Raw genomic sequence first — 17,355 nt, 5'->3', positions numbered from 1 at the left:
GCGCGATCTCAGCTCACTGCAAGCTCCACCTCCCGGGTTCACGCCATTCTCCTGCCTCGGCCTCCTGAGTAGCTGGGACTACAGGCACCTGCCACCATGCCCGGCTAATTTTTTTGTATTTTTAGTAGAGATGGGTTTCACCGTGTTAGCCAGGATGGTCTCGATCTCCTGACCTCGTGATCCGCCCGTCTTGGCCTCCCAAAGTGCTGAGATTACAGGCGTGAGCCACCATGCCTGGCCAAATTTTCCAATTTTCAACAAAATTATAAGACATAGGGGGGAAAAAAACCAAGAAAGTATGACCATACACAGAAAAAAAAAGCAGTCAAGAGAAATAATCTCTGATGTTGGACTTGGTAGACAAAGACTTTAAATCAGTTCATATATATATTCAAAGAACTATAGAAAACCATGGGCTAAAAACCTAAAGGAAAATATGAGAATGCTATCTTGCCAAATGTAGAATATCAATAAAGAGAAAGAAATTATTTAAAAAAGAACTAAATAAAAGAAATTATTAAAAAAAGAACTAAATTAAAAAAATGTAAATTCTGGAGTTAAAAGTATAGTAACTGAAATGAAAATTCATTTCATTTCAGAGGAGATCAACAGCAGATTTGAACTAACAGAAGAAGGAATCAGTGAATATGAAAATAGATCATTTGAGGTTATACAGTTGAGGAGGAAGAGGTGGAGGACACGATCAACTATATCCATATATATGCACAATGAAAGTTCCAGAAGGAGAGAAGTCAGATAAATAAGAAAGAATATCCAAAGAAATAATGACCAGAAACTTCCCAAATATAAGAAAAGCATTAATTTGCACATCCAGGAAGCTCAGTAAACTTCAAATAGAATAAAATCAGAGACCAATATGTAGATACATCATAATCAAATGATTGATGGTTAAAGACAACAAGAAAATTTAGAAACCAACAAGTGAGAAGCAATTAATCACATACAAAGAATCCTCCATAAGATTAATTCATTTCTCCTTAGAAACCATTTAGGTCAGAAGGCAGTGAGATAGCATATTTGAGGTCCTGAAAAAAAGAAGTACTGTCAATCTAGAATTCTGTATCTTGAAAAACTATCCTTCAAAAACAAAGGAGAAATTAAGACATTCCCAGATAGACAAAACTTGAGAGAATTGGTCACTAGCCGACCTGCTCTACAAGAAATAGTACAGGGAGTCCTTCAGGCTGAAATGAAAGGAAACTAGACACTAACTGAAATCCACATGAAGAAATAAAGAACACTTTGGTAAAGGTAAATATAAAAGATAACATAAATGTATTTTTTGTTTGTAACTTTTTTCTTCTATCTAATTTGAAAGACAATGGCATAAAGCAATAATGATAAAGTGGTGTTAATGAACTTATAATGTATAAAGAGGTTTACGTATGTTAAGAATTAGCATAAACGGGCTGGGCGTGGTGGCTCACATCTGTAATCCCAGTACTTTGGGAGGCCAAAGTGGGAGGATTGCTTGAATTCAGGAGTTTGAGACCAGCCTGGGCAAAATGGTGACATCCTGTCTCTATTAAAAATAACAAAAATTAGCTGAGTGTGGTGGCACATGCCTGAAATCCCAGTTACTCAGGTGGCTGAAGCATGAGAATGACTTGAATTTGGGAGATGGAGGTTGCAGTGACCTGAGATCATCCTACTGCACTCTAACCTGGGCCATAGAATGAGACCTTATCTCAAAAAAAAAAACAAAAACAAACAAACAAACAAAAAAGATAAAGGAAGGGACAAGGAATGGCACTACATAGAAACAGTTTTTCTATAATAAATTCATTTTGTAAAATAAATTCATTCAATAAATTGTATTAATCTGAAATAGATTACTACAAATTAAGATGTTAATTGCAATCACTAGGAAACCACTAAGAAAATAACTTTAGGCCAGGTACAGTGGCTCATGCCTGTAATTCCAGTATTTTGGGAGGCTGAAGCAGGAGGATTGCTTGAGGCTAGGAGTGTTTTGTTTTGTTTTGTTTTGTTTTGTTTTTGAGACAGAGTCTTGCTCTGTCACCCAGGCTGGAGTGCAGTGGTGTGATCTCGGCTCGCTGCAACATCTGCCTCCTGGATTCAAATGATTCTCCTGTCTCAGCCTCCTGAGTAGCTGGGATTACAAGCAAGCATGACCGTGCCTAGCTAATGAGGCCAGGAGTTTGAGACCAGCCTGGGCAACATGGCAAGATCCATCTCTACAAAAGTTTTTAAAAATAAAGTTAACTGGTTGGACATGGTGTCTCACACCTATAATCCTAGCATTTTGGGAGGCCGAGACAGGTGAATGGCTTTACCCCAGGGGTTTGAGATGATCCTGGCAACAAGGTGAAAACCTATCTCTACAAAACACACACACACACACACACACACACACACTAGCTGGGCATGGTGGTGCATGCCTGTAGTCCCAGCTATTCAGGAGGCTTAGTTGGGAGGATCACTTGAGCCCAAAAGTTCAGGACCGCAGTGAGCTATGATTGAGCCACTGCACTCCAGTCTGGGTGACAGAGTAAGACCTTGTCTCCAAAAAATAAAATAAATTGCCCGGCGCAGTGGCTCATGCCTGTAATGCCAGCACTTTAGTAGCCCGAGGCAGGCGGATCAGAAGGTCAGGAGTTTGAGACCAGCCTGACCAACGTGGTGAAACCCCGCTGTTACTAAAAATACAAAATTAGCTTGGTGTGGTGGGACGCACGTGTAATTCCAGCTACTTAGGAGGCTGAGGTGGGAGAACTGCTTGAATCCAGGAGGGAGAGGTTGCAGTGAGCCAAGATGGTACCACCACACTCCAGCCTGGGCAACAGAGCGAGACTCTGTCACACACACACAAAATAAATAAATAAATAAATAAATAAGATAAAAAATAAAAATAAAGTAAATTTTCAGTTGGGCGTGGTGGCTCATGCCTGTAATCCCAGCACTTTGGGAGGCCAAGGCAGGTGAATCACTAGAGGTCAGGAGTTTGAGACCAGCCTGGCCAACATGGTAAAACCCTGTCTCTACTAAAAATACAAAAACTAGCCAGGCATGGCGGTGTGCACCTGTAGTCCCAGCTACTTGGGAGGCCGAGGCACCAGAATCACTTGAACCCAGGAGGCAGAAGCTGCAATGAGCTGAAATCATACCACTGCACTCTAGCCTGGGCAAAAGAATGAGACTACGTCTCAAAAATAAAAAATATAAATAAATAAATAAAATAAATCTAAAAAGAAAATACCTTTAGAATATACAGGAAAATAAATGACAAGAAGTTAAAATGGCACATTGGAAAATATCTACAAAAAAAAGGCAGTAAGGGAATAAGAAATAAAAACACATAAGACATATAGAAAACAAATAGCAAAATGACAGACATAAATCTAACCATGTTAGTAATTACATTAAATGTAAACATAAATGGATTAAGCACTTCAATCAAAAGGCAGATACTGAAAATGGATAAAACAACATGATCCAACTATATTTTATATATATATAAATAAACTATATCTCTATAAGAGATATAGTTTATTTCATTTATTTTAGTCTTTAGAGATGATTTAATCTTGCTCTGTTGCCCAGCTTGGGTGCAGTGGTGTAATCACAACTCACTGCAACTTTGAACTCTTGGGCTTAAGCAATCCTACCTCAGCCTCCCAAGTAGTTGGGACTAAAGGCACATGCCACCACACCCAGCTAATTTTAAGAAGTTTTTTTAGAGATGGGATCTGTATTGCCCAGGCTGGTCTTGAACTCTTGGGCTCAAGGGATCTTTATCTCTCTCCCTACCCCGCCTTTAAAAAAATTAAAAAATAAAAAAAAGAGACATGATCTCACTCTGTCATACAGGCTAGAGTGAAATATCACAATCATAGCCTCAGAATCCTGGGCTGAAGTGATCCTTCCAACTCAGCCTCCTGAGTAGCTGGGACTACAGGTGCGGGCTACCAAACTCAGCTAATTTTCAAGTATTTTTTTTTTCTTTAGAGACAGGGTCTCATTTTGTTGGCCACGCTGGTCTTGAACTTCTGGCCTCAAGAGATCCTCCCACTTCAGCCTCCCAAAATTCTGTGATTACAGGAGTGAGTCACCACTCCTGGCTCATCTGGTGTTTTTATTATTGCCAAAGAAAAGAGCTGGAGTAGCTATACTTGTATCCGACAAAAATAGACTTTAAGATAAAATGTGTTACTAGACACACACAAAAAAGGACATTTAATAATGATTTTAAAAGTCAGTCCATCAAGAAGATACAGGCTGGGCACAGTGGCTCATGCCTATAATCCGAGCACTTTAGGAGGCCGAGGCAGGTGGATCACTTGAGGTCAGGAGTTCAAGACCAACCTGGCCAACATGGTGAAATCCTGTCTCTACTAAAAATACAAAAATTAGCTGGGCATGGTAAGGGGTGCTTATAATCCCAGCTATTCAGGAGGCTGAGGCAGGAGAATCACTTGAACCTGGGAGTTGGAGGTTGCAGTGAGCCAAGATCACACCACTGCACTCCAGCCTGGGCAACAGAACAACAATAACAAAAAGGAAGATACAACAATTATAAACAAATATCCACCTAACAACAAGAACCTCAAAATACATGAAGCAAAAAATAAATAAGGGGAGAAATAAATAATCCAACAGTACTAATTAGAGAAATAATACTTCCCTCTCAAAAATAGGTAGAATGACTAGACGGAATACCAACAAGGAAATAGAAGACTTGAACAACATTACAAACCAACTAGATCTAAGGAACATCAATAGAACTTTCCACCCCAAACCAGCAGAATATACATTCTTCTCAAGTGCACGTGGAAAAGTCTCCAGAATAGACCATGTTAGGCTATAAAACAAGTGTCAATAAATTTAACAGGATTGAAATCATACAATGTATATTGTCTCACCACAAGCAATATCACAATAAATCAACAACTGAAGGACATTTGGGAAATTTACAAATATGTGGAAACCACACAACACGCTCCAAAATACCTATTAGGTCAAAGAAGAAATCACAAGAGATACTAGAAAATACTTTGAAGTGAATGAAAACAAAAACACAATGTAGCAAAATTAGGGCTGGGTACAGTGGCTCAGACCTGTAATCCCAGCACTTTGGGAGGCCGAAGCAGGTAGATCACCTGAGGTCATGAGCTCGAGATCAGCCTGTCCAATATGGTTAAACCCCATTTCTACTAAAATACAAAAATTAGCTGGGTGTGGTGGCATGCACCTGTAATCCCAGCTACTTGGGAGGCTGAGGCATGAGAATTGCTTGAACCTGGGAGGTGGAGGTTGCAGTTAGCTGAGATCGCGCCACTGCACTCCAGCCTGGGTGACAGGGCAAGACTCCATCTCAAAAAAGCAAAAATAAAACAAAACAAAAAAACCCCACCAAAAACAATGTAGTAAAATTTATGAGATGCAGCTAAAGCACACCTAAGTGGGAAATTTATAGCTGTAAATGCTACATTAAATAAAGACCTGAAATAAATTACTTAATCTTACATTTTCAGAAACTCAAAAAAGAAGAGAAAACGAAATGCTAAGCAAGTAGAAGGAAGGGAATAATACAGATTAGAGTTGAAACAAACAAAATTGAGAATAGAAAAACAATAGAGAAAATCAATAAAACCAAAAGTTGTTTCCTGGAAAAAAAAAAACAACAAAATTGACAAATCTTTAGCAAGGCAGACTAAGAAAAAAATTAGACTGAAGCTACTAAAATTAGGATTGAAAGAGGTACATTATTACCAACCTTACAGAAATAAAAGGGATTATAAGAGAATTTTATAAATAATTATCTGCCAGCCAGGGGCAGTGGCTCATGCCTGTAATCCCAGCACTTTGGGGGGCCAAGGTGGGCGGATCACTTGAGGCTAGGAGTTTGAGACCAGCCTGGGCAGCATGGCGAAACCCTGTCTTTACCAAAAATACAAAAAAAAGAAAAAAAAAAATTAGCCAGGCTTGGTGGTGCATGCCTGCCAGTCCCTGCTAATTGGGAGGCTGAGGCATGAGAATTGCTTGAACTGGAAGGCAGAGGTTGCAGTGAACCGAGATCACACCACAGAACTCCAGCCTGGGTGATAGAGCAAGACTCCGTCTCAAAAAGAAAAAAAAAAAGCAAAACTGTATGCCAACAAGTTAGGTAACCTAGATGGAATGGACAAATTCCTATAAAGACACAAACTACTGAATGACTCAAGAAAATATAGATAACCTGAATAGGCTTATAATAAGCAGAGATTGCATTAGTAGTTACACACACACACACACACATAAACCTTCCACAAAGAAAAGCCCAGGACCAGATGGCTTCACTGGTGAATTCTACCAGACATATAAAGAAGAATTCACACTCTTCCCAAAAAATAAAAGGGGAGAAAACACTTCCCAACGCCGTCTATGAGACTGGTATACCAAAACCAGATGAAAGAACATCACAAGAACACTACAAATCAATATCCCTTATGAATATAGACACAACACTCCACCCAAATAGTGGCAAACTAAATGCAACCACATATAAAAAGGAATATACACCACAAACCACATGGAATTTCTCCCAGGATTGCAAGGTTGGTTAAATATATAAAAATCAATTTAACATACCATATTGAAAGAATAAAGGATAAAACTCACATGATCAATAGATGTAGAAAAAGCATTAAACAAAATCCAGTATCTTTTTCTTTTTTTTAAGATGGAGTCTCGCTCTGTCACCCAGGCTGGAGTGGCACGATCTCTGCTCACTGCAACCTCTGCCTCCCAGGTTCCAGCGATTCTCCTGCCTCAGCCTCATGAGTAGCTGGGATTATAGGTGCCTGCCACCACGCCCGGCTGATTTATATATTTTTAGCAGAGAAGGGGTTTCACCATGTTGGCCAGGCTGGTCTTGAACTCCTGACTTCAGGTGATCTGCCTGTCTTGGTCTCCCAAAGTGCTGGGATTACAGGTGTGAGCCACTGTGCCTGGTCAAAATCCAATATCTTTTTATGATAAAAAAAAAAAACAAAACAAAACATTCCAGCCGGGTGCGGTGGCTCATGCCTGTAATCCCAGCACTTTGGGAGGCCGAGGCGGGTGGATCACCTGAGGTCGGGGGTTCGAGACCAGCCTGGCCAACATGGAGAAATCATGTCTCTACTAAAAATACAAAATTAGCCGGGCATAAATAAGCAGCACCCAGATTTGAAAGGAAGAATTAAAACTATCTTTATTTGCAGATGACAAAATCTTGTCTATAGAAAATTCACAAAAAATTAGTGAGAACTAATACAAGTTCAGTAAGGATACAGGATCCAAAATTAATATACAAAAAGCAATTATTTTTCTATACACTAGCAATGAACAATCCCAAAATGAGATTAAGAAAACAATTCCATGTATAATAGCATTGTTAAGGACTGAATTATGCCCTCCTCCACCCCAATTCATATGCTGAGGCCCTAACCTCCAATGTTACTATACTTGGAGACAGGACCTTTAAGGAGGTAATTAAGGGTAAATGAGGTCATAAGGGTGGAGTACTAATCCAAGGGGACTGGTGCCCTTATAACAAGAGGAAGAGACATCAAAGACATCTCTCTCTACACATTTGCACAGAGAAAAGACTATGTGAAGACACAGCAAGAAGGAGGCAGTCGCAAGCCAGGAAGCGAGGTCTCACCCAAACCAACTCTGCTGGCACCTTAATCTTGGACTTCCAGCCTCTAGAACTGTAGGAAGATCAGTTTCCATTGTTTAAGCTACACCATTTGTGGTATTCTGTTATTGCAGCCCAAGCAAACTAATATAAGCATAAAAGAAAATAAAAATCTTAGGAATAAATTTAACCAAAGAAGTGTAAGACTTGTACACTGAAAACTATAAACATTGTTGAAATGAATTAAAGAAAACCTATATAAATGGAAATATATCCATATTTGTGGATTGAAAAACAATATTATTCAGATAGCAATACTCCCCAAATTGATCTACAGATTCAATGTAATCCCTATCAAAATCTCAGTTGCTTTTTTGGCAGGAAGTAACAAGCTGATCCTAAAATTCAAATGGAAATGCAAGGGACTCAGAATAGCCAAAACAATCTTGAAAAAGAAACAAGTCAAAAGATACATTTCTTGAATTTCAAAATGGCCAAGAAGCAAATGAAAAGATGTTCAACATCATTAGTCATTAGGAAAATGCCAACCAAAACCACAATGAGATATCATTTCACACCCGGTAGCATGGCTATTTTTTTGAGATGGAGTCTCTGTCACCCAGGCTAGAGTGCAGTGGCGCAAACTCGGCTAACTGTAACCTCCGCCTCCCAGTTTCAAGTGAGTCTCCTGCCTCAGCCTCCCAAGTAGCTGGGATTACAGGTGTCCGCCATCACACTCGGCTAATTTTTGTATTTTTAGTAGAGATGGGGTTTTACCACGTTGGCCGGGCTGGTCTCAAACTCCTGACCTCAGGTGATCCACCAACCTTGGCCTCACAAAGTGCAGGGATTACAGGTGTGAGCCACCATGCCCAACCTATAACTTTTTTTAAAAGGGGAAAATGACAAAGCAAAGATGTGGGAAAATTGGAACCCCTTATATGTTGCTGGTGAATGTAAAACAGTGTAGTTGCTTTGGAAAGAGTTTGGCCATTTCTCAAAAAGGTTAACATAGAGTTACCATGTGATGCAGCAATTCTGCTCCTAGATATATATCCAAGAAAAATGAAAACATATATCCACACATAACTTTGTACATGAATGTTCGTAGAAGTATTATTCTTCACAGCAAAAAGGTGAAAACCTAAATGTCCATCAACTGATAGATGTACAAAATGTGGTAAACATGGAGTACTTTTTAGCCATAAAAAGGAATACATGCCACAATATGAATGATTATACTTTAGTTATTAAGTGAAAGAAGCCAGACACAAAAGGCCATAGTGTATGATTTCATTTATATGAAATATCCAGAACAGACAAATCCACAGAGACAGAAAGTAGATTAATGGTTGACAAGGAATAGGGGAGGAAGGAATGGGGGAATGACTGCTAATAAGCACGGGGCTTCTTTTTGGGGTGATGCAAGTGTTCTGGAATTCGATAGTGGTGATGGTTGCACAACTTTGTGAATATACTAAAATATGCTGATTTGTATATTTTAAAGTGGTGAATTTGATCTATATGTTTAATTAAAAAATACTTTTTTTTAAAGAGACAAGGTTTTGCTCTGTTGCCCAGGCTGGAGTGCAGTGGCACGATCACAGCTCACTGCAGCCTCAACCTCCTGGGCTCAATCAATCCTTTTACCTCAGCCTTCTGAGTAGCTGGGACTACAGGTTCATGCCACGATGCCCAGCTAATTTTTGTATTTTTTATAGAGACGGGGTTTCACCATGTTTCCCAGGCTGGTCTCAAACTCCTGGGCTCAAGCAATCCTCCCTCCACACCCTCCCAAAGTACTGGGATTACAGGCATGAGCCACTGCACCCAGCCCCCAATGCCTCTTAAAACAGTAAATCTTTTTGTGCTGTGCATTAATGTGACTGAGGTTAACGTAGTCCCTGGCACGTTTAAGAACATGGTTTCCACAGAAATCTGGCTTTTTGGGAGGAAGACAGTTTCCTTAGATGTAAGTTCTAGCAAACCTGTAAAGGAGGCCTTCTTCCAAGTCTCTTTCTCCCTTCCATTTTTAGAGCTAGGTAGGTAATTTTCCTGTGATGTCTTACACTTTCCAGATGTTTAACCTTTCTTTTGGCAGGAAGAAATTGGCCTTTGTTTGTTAGTTTAATGAGAAGAGGTGTAAGAAAAGTCTGCCTCAGATTTCTTATATTATTGTGTTCAGTTTATGCAAAGATAATAAGTATTCTGATCTTAAATTTGGGACCTTTGCAATCAGAGATCATTAGTATTTCCAAATTTAATGTATCACGAAGTTAGTATCAACTAAGGGAAGAAAAACAAGCCCCTCATGGGGCTGAGCCTGCAATATGGTCGTATAGGAATTCTAAACCATTTTTTAGGTAACCGTCATTTCCCAAGCACCAGGAAGTGTAGAAAATAAAGGCCCTCAAATGTTAGGCTGTCAATAGTGTGGAGCATTTTGTACATCACCTCATCTAGATCTCTGCGCAGATGTACCAAGTAGCAATCATGGAAAACTAGTTTAAAGTCGATTTCATTCGAAACTTCTATTAAGTGATAATCATTAAGGGGAATAACATCATTTTACACGTCAACAAAACTTCACATTCAGAAGACAGAACCAAGTAGCTAAATAGAACATTTCCACAATGCTTGAGAATTCAATATCTTTCTCAACATCATTTCTTAGTCTAGGCACTCAAGCAGGCAGCAGCTTGTCACTTACAGCCCCGCCATTTCCTGTTCTAGTTCATTAAACCCTAGGCTTTCCCCAGAAACTCACAACCCTCATGGAGATCCTTCTGCCAGTCAGAACAGATTCATTTGAAGGAGGCAGAAATTGATATGCAGCTCTGAGTGAGGATGAAGGCCATAATAAATTGCCACCTACACATGGAATTATATTTTGTAGGATGACAGTGTGTGGGCAGAAGCAGGAGGAGTTATGTTTAGACCTTATAGTTGGGGACTTATTTCATATTGACTGCTTTCTCCTTGGCTGCCAACGAACGGATGGATAAAGTTCAGAAGCTACAGCCAGGTTGGGAACTCTTTACCTTTGCCTTTCTTTCTCCAAATTACCCAAATAAGCTAGCAATATAGTCAGTTCACATGCAAAGGCTTGAATCAAAACTACAGTTCTCTAAATCATTTTGCTTCTCTTTTCTCAGTGATGCTTAAAATTCTAGAATTTCAGAGTCACGTTCATAACTACATTTATAAGCACCACTGACCACTCCTGGCAATCACATGGCTACTGTATGCTGCAATGGAAACCAGAATAAAATGACATCCCAACATAGAAATGAGCGCTTGAAATAAGGCAGCTGAAAAGAAAAAGTCACATTTAACTTAACCTTACTGAGGAAGGGGACAAAGATGAGGGAGGACTCTCTCTACTCAGCTTTTCACTTAACCATAAGTGAGACACTTGGAATTGCAAAAGCAACATTTAGCTTTCGGGAGCATGTTGCTGCCAGGAGTGGAAAGAAAGGATCTTACACCTCCTTTTCTCTCCTGGTTCTAAAGTGGTGGGCAAAATGTCTGCTTTTATTGGTTTGAGGTATTCTAACCATTGCCAAAGAACAAGTAAAGAAAATGAGATACACATGCTCTCGTCCTAAAAATGTCACCTCCTTTGTAAAGGTGTCTTGATTCCCAATTCAGAATGTATAGCTTCCTCTCTACATTCTATCATATATTTTATACCTCCATTAGTATCACAGATCTCCCTCTCTCACTAAACTGTAAAATTCACAGTTCAGGGACCAAGTCATTACCTCTGTGATCCCTGCAGTGCAAAGTAGAGTGTTTTATTAATGGTACAAAATAAATGCTTGATGAATGAATGTGGTGGTGTCAACTTCATAACTGGACATTATGTTTTCAGAGTTCTAATAAATGTTGAAAACAAAGAAACTTGGCCGGGCGTGGTGGCTGAAGCCTGTAGTCCCAGCACTTTGGGAGGCCGAGACGGGCGGATCACGAGGTCAGGGGATCGAGACCATCCTGGCTAACCCGGTGAAACCCCGTCTCTACTAAAAAATACAAAAAACTAGCTGGGCGAGGTAGCGGGCCCCTGTAGTCCCAGCTACTTGGGAGGCTGAGTCAGGAGAATGGCCTAAACCCGGGAGGCGGAGCTTGCAGTGAGCTGAGATCCGGCCACTGCACTCCAGCCTGGGAGACAGAGCGAGACTCCGTCTCAAAAAATAAAAATAAATAAAAAAAAAAAATTAAAGAAACTACCTTTCCTACTTAGCTGCTCCCTCCATCCCAATCTTTTTCCCTATATGTGGTATCATGATATTGCACCTTGAAGAGGGAGACACATCTAATAGGAGATATCCTCCTGAGAAGATTTTTTATATTCAATATGTCTATTTTGATAACTCTCCAATAAACCATCTTTTGGGGAAGATTTCCAAGGTTAAACTGAACTTGAAGAGCAGAGTTCCAATCATTTTAGGTAGGCAAAAGATTGCTCTGCTGGCCAGGTGCAGTGGCTCACGCCTGTAAACCCAGCGCTTTGGGAGGCTGAGGTGGGCAGATCACTTGAGGTCAGGATTTCGAGATCAGCCTGGCCAACATGGTGAAACCCCCTCTCTACTAAACATACAAAAATTAGCTGGGTGTGGTGGCGCATGCCTGTAATCCCAGCTATTCAGGAGGCTAAGGCAGGGGAATAGCTTGAACCCGGGAGGCGGAGGGTTGCAGTGAGCTGGGATCGCGCCACTGCACTCCAGCCTGGGCGACAGAGTGAGACCCCCTGCCCCCCAAAAAAGCTCTGCTTCCTATGACACAGTGCGCTGTAAGATGCCTCAGAATAAACTATAAGGGTCTAAAAGCTGAAAGCATGACACCGACTCCCCTAACCAGGTGCTGCCTATATGAAATGATCAAGAAGAACAAATAAGAAACCCTGAATTCTTTTTAACTAATTAGGAAAAATGGTCCTTAGCCCTCAAAAAACAAGAGTCAAACTAGAGACTGATTGGTAAAACTGTTTCAGGTACAGAGTCAGGTGACGTAAATGTATCTAAAAAGGTCAAATTTAGCCAATGAAAGTCATCTCAAATAAGATTCTCCCTCTATTTTCACCTGTGTCATGTGTTATTTTACTACTGGAGTTTGGCAAAACCTCAGCTGGAGATTTTTGACCTTTGTCAAAATTCTGGTTATTTGGAAATTTCTAAACAATGATCAAGTTCTACCACAATGCACATTTTCTCCTTGCAAAACAAACAAAATGCTTTGACAGGGACAATTCCCAGTCTCTTATCACTGAAAGGTACAAAGGAAGCTGGAGAGTTGTTTGAATATCATATAGCACTTTTGAGTTCATTACGCCATTATCCCCAGGGTTGGATTTAATCAAGATGAAAAAGCACAGGCTCAAAGCCTTTATAGTTGACAAGAAGCAATTTTTTGGCTTGGGACTTCTGTGTCTGAGTTGTAAGTCAGGTTCACAGAAAAGTAATCAGAAACTAGCCTGACTGGAGACAAGAAGAGTCTTGAAATAAGAGGTGTGCGACCATGGGTTGTATGTGTGACCCAGCCTCTTAAGAAGCTTAGGGACCTTGAGCAAATTACTTATACTCTCATCTGTAAAGGACTCGACTTGGAGGATTTCTAAAGCCCCCGTAACACTATCAATTTTTAATTACCTAATGTTGTTCCTTAAGTAACTGATTGGTTCATTCAACTATTTGAATACCTTCCGTGTTCACTGAGGAACAGTTAATTCAGGTATCTATTTGAATACCTTCAATGAACATAATGAAAGAAGTAAAAATAACAGCTCTTGCCCTCAAGGAGTTGATAAGCCAGCGGGAAAGGTGAAGGCTTTACCCAACAGCTCCTAGCACAGGGCCAGGCACAGGGGCTTATTAATCCATTCCTTTGGTCACAAGGAGCCTGCCAAATGATAAGGAAGGAAAGGAGTAAGAAAAACTCCACAGAAGCTCTTAGGAGGAAGACAGGGTAATTTATAATTTCAGTCCACCAATGTCTATTGAGTACCTACTGTGTCTATCGAGTGCCAACTCAGCCATATTAGGCCTCTGATGACACTTACCTACTTATTCTAGGTGATAGAGAAAAAAACAAGCCGGGCGCGGTGGCTCAAGCCTGTAATCCCAGCACTTTGGGAGGCCGAGACGGGTAGATCACGAGGTCAGGAGATCGAGACCATCCTGGCTAACACGGTGAAACCCCGTCTCTACTAAAAATACAAAAAACTAGCCGGGCGAGGTGGCAGCGCCTGTAGTCCCAGCTACTCGGGAGGCTGAGGCAGGAGAATGGCGTGAACCCGGGAGGCGGAGCTTGCAGTGAGCTGAGATCTGGCCACTGCACTCCAGCCTGGGTGACAGAGCGAGCCTCCGTCTCAAAAAAAAAAAAAAAGAAAAGAAAAAGAAAAAAACAAAACAGGTTATCAAAGAAATGAAATCCAGGGCCAGGCTTGGGGGCTCAAGCCTGTAATCCCAGCACTTTGGGAGGTTGAGGTGGGTGGATCGCTTGAGGTCAGGAGTTCAAGACCAGCCTGGCCAACATGGTGAAACCCCGTCTCTACTAAAAATACAAAAATCAGCCAGGCATGGTGACACATGCCTGTAACCCCAGCTACTTAGGTGGCTGAGGCAGGAGAATCACTTGAGCCCAGGAGGTAGAGGTTGCAGTGAGCCAAGATCACGCCACTGCACTCCAGCTTGGGTGACAGAGTGAGATTCTGTCTCGAAAAAAAAAAAAAAAAAAAAAAATTTAGATTGAGAGAAATTCTACGAAAGAAACAGAATAACAAATAACTGTGTTTGCTGGTGGGGTGGACTGCCATTAGTATAGGGCAGAGAGGGGTAAGTCTTTGGATATGGTAGTAGTTGACTGAGCTCAGACCTGAAGGCAGAAGAAAATTAGAACAGCCAGCACAGAGGGCCTAGTGATCCAGCCAGAGAGGCTGGTAAATGCAGAGGCTGAGAAGGGCTGGTGCAGACAGACCATCTGTGTGGTTGGAGCTTAAAAAGAAGTTACTTCCAGAAAGTATAGAGTGAACGCAGTAGTTCTCGACAGAGGGCAATTTTGCACACCCCATGGGACATTTGGCAAAGTCTAGAGACATTTTTGGTTGTTATGATGGTGGGGGTGGGGGGAAGGTTGAGAAAACTTGCACTAAAGGAATATATCAGCCCAAATTTCAGTTTTAGTCATTATGTTCTGAACTCATGTTCTCGCCAGCTTGAATAGTTTTTTTTTTCTTTCCTGCAGAAACAAAATAAGAGCAGGTTTCAAGTGGCTTACTCTTTCATCTACTCTCTTGGGAAATCCCATTGGGGAGGTTCATGGGACTCCAGGAACCTTTGGAAAGCTCCACAGGATATGAAATATCTACCTAAACAGGTGGGAAAGGATCTAAGGAGCCACACCCCCACCTGCTCCCTCAGTTACCAGGGCAGAAAAAAACTGAGATTAGGGGTAGGGCACAAAGGAGAACATATTCATGTTTTATTTGCATAATTACAAATTAATGTTAAAAAGAATATAAAGCCAGGTCCAGGGTAGGGGTGAAGAGGTTGCAGATGCCCTCAAGTATTGGAAAGCTCTGTCCTTCTGGCCTTATGTCTTTTCTTCTTTTCTTTTCTTTTCTTTTTTTTTTTTTTTTCATTTTTGAGACAGGGTCTCCCTCTGTGGCCCAGGCTGGAGTGCAATGGCAAGATCTTGGCTCACTGCAACCTCAAACTCCCGGGCTCAAGTGATCCTCCTATCTCAGCCTCCCAAATAGCTGGGACTACAGGCGTGTGTCAAGATGACCCAACTAATTTTTGTACTTGTAAAAAATTTTTTGAGACAGAGTCTTGCTCTGTTGCCCAGGCTGGAGTGCAATGGGGGGATTTTGGCTCACTGCAACCTCAGGCTCCCGGGCTCAAGCGATTCTCCTGCCTCAGCCTCCCAAGTAGCTGGGACTACAGTTGCGCGCCACCACGCCCAGGTAATTTTTGTATTTTTTATAGAGACGGGGTTTCACCATGTTGGCTAGGCTGGTTTCGAACTCCTGACCTCAAGTGATCCGCCCGCCTCGGCCTCCCAAAGTGCTGGGATCCCAGGTGAAGCCACCGCGCCGCACCCCTCGGGCCTTCTTCTAACTTGGGTCCCTGGGCCCCCCAGGCTTTCGCTCCCTTCCCCTACGCCGCCCCGCGCCCGCCTCAGGCCTCTCTGGGACCCGCCGGCGTGGCGTCCTGGCCCGCCCGAGCCCCACGGTCCCTCGGGTCCTAACCTCGGCGGGCGGGCGCCTCCTCAGGAAGCCCCGGTGCAGGCTGTCATTGTACAGGTGGCCTAGGCGGGCGGCGCCCGACCCAAGGCCGCATCGGGTCAGTGTGCGGCCCCCGGCTGAGAGGCGGCTGCTGAGGGGCCGGACGGGCCAGGGCCTGGCTAACTGCCGCTCGCCCCTGCTTTGCATATTCATGAAGTCTAGCGAGGCCGATCGACCCGGCCGCCGTGGAACGGTCATGAATTATTCATGAGGAAGTTTCTGGTCCCGCCCAGAAAGGCCTCGTTGACTATTCATGAGCCGAGGAGCGGGTTTGGGCCGGAAAAGATCGTTGACTCTCGGTGGGAGGGAGGCGTCGACGAGCTGAGGTGAGGGCTGTTGAGACGCGAGGTCTCCGCCCAGAGAGGGCACTCAGACGTTGTTAGTTCTGTCTTTATGTCAAACAAATATATATTTTTTTCTTTTCTTGTTACTTAAGGCTTTAAGTTGGATTTGAAAATATCATTTTTCGTGAGGGCCTACAGTACTGTGAAGAGAATCGGGAGGGCAGGGGGCTGAGGAGGAAGACAAAAGGGAGGCGATTTCCCCTAGAACTGGAGAGAGAGCACCCAGGTAGCTTTGAAATTCAGATTTTTCTGGACATGAAATCAAACTTGCTGAGCAAGCAGCAGCCATAATGAGCCATGACGAGGCTGGTAGGGCAGACGACGTCTGTGCCCGGCATTGGAGGGGCCGTGTGGGGTGGAGCTTTTGGGGTTTATCTTACCTGGATCAGATTCTCCTCAGCCATTGAGGTTTTCTGCCAGGATCGATGCCTGGTACAGGCCAAGAGGTGAGAGAGGTGGGGACGAGCCACCCCGCCCCGCTTGACCTCAGCTCCCCTTTCGTTTTAGTGAGGATTTGCCAATTAATCCCTGTGGACTTTAGTTCCCTAAACAGTTCAGAGGGAGAGACTGTCTTGAACCTCAGGATTAGCCAATCGCCGAAATGTGTCCGAGTGCGCAGAGCACTGGACAGGCTGTGCAGTACATCGCGTACTCAGTTGGTAGAAATGAGGGGTGGTTCTGGCCCCGAAAGGGGTTTTTAATCTCAGCAGGATCATCATCTAATTGCTCCTCCATTGGACCATCAATCTGTTGAGGTAGGAAAAGTATATTACATCTTGTAATCCTGCACGTTGCCTGGCACATTGTAGTCACCTCGTAAGATGTTGAATGAATGAATAATTGAAATAGCATGAAAAATATATTAAAAAGTCAAACCATGAACAAATACTCAATTAATACAGTGGAAACCATTTACTCTGAGCACAAGTAGGGGAATTACCAGGGCCAAATGGAATTTGTTAAAATGGTGAATAATTTATTGAAACAAGCTCTGTCAGAAGGTCTAAGTAACTGGGCGAACTTTGGCAAACCAAGTTCCCTTGCATAGCCTCACTTTCCTTTTCTTTTTTCTTTTCTTTCTT

At 42.3% G+C, this 17,355-nt stretch overlaps 2 protein-coding genes across 12 annotated transcripts in view; one reads left to right on the top strand and one right to left on the bottom strand.

Moving 5' to 3' along the window:
- LOC108517577 (uncharacterized) overlaps positions 1-16,243 on the bottom strand; it is a 73,736-nt gene extending 57,493 nt beyond the window's left edge. For 7 of the 8 annotated variants that reach the window (XR_001882153.1, XR_001882152.1, XR_001882150.1 and 4 more), the window contains exon 1: positions 15,894-16,241. Coding sequence is in view for 1 of the 8 variants with exons in the window: in XM_017855594.1 (XP_017711083.1) it covers positions 15,894-16,127 (234 nt within the window). In the remaining 7 variants the exon portion in view is untranslated. Of the gene's footprint in view, positions 1-15,893 lie in introns of all 8 variants that reach the window. The other variant, XR_001882154.1, reaches the window with a different exon arrangement.
- HORMAD2 (HORMA domain containing 2) overlaps positions 16,162-17,355 on the top strand; it is a 100,917-nt gene continuing 99,723 nt past the window's right edge. For 3 of the 4 annotated variants that reach the window (XR_001882147.1, XM_017855592.1, XM_017855590.1), the window contains exon 1: positions 16,162-16,255. The gene's annotated coding sequence lies outside the window, so the exon portion shown is untranslated. Of the gene's footprint in view, positions 16,256-16,305; positions 17,029-17,355 lie in introns of those variants that run through there. The other variant, XM_017855591.1, reaches the window with a different exon arrangement.

This window comes from Rhinopithecus bieti, unplaced genomic scaffold (genome assembly GCF_001698545.2).
Source record: "Rhinopithecus bieti isolate Rb0 unplaced genomic scaffold, ASM169854v2 scaffold_36959, whole genome shotgun sequence".
NCBI lineage: Eukaryota > Metazoa > Chordata > Mammalia > Primates > Cercopithecidae > Rhinopithecus > Rhinopithecus bieti.
Note: the sequence above shows the minus strand (reverse complement) of the source record. Positions and strands in the feature narration are given on the sequence as shown.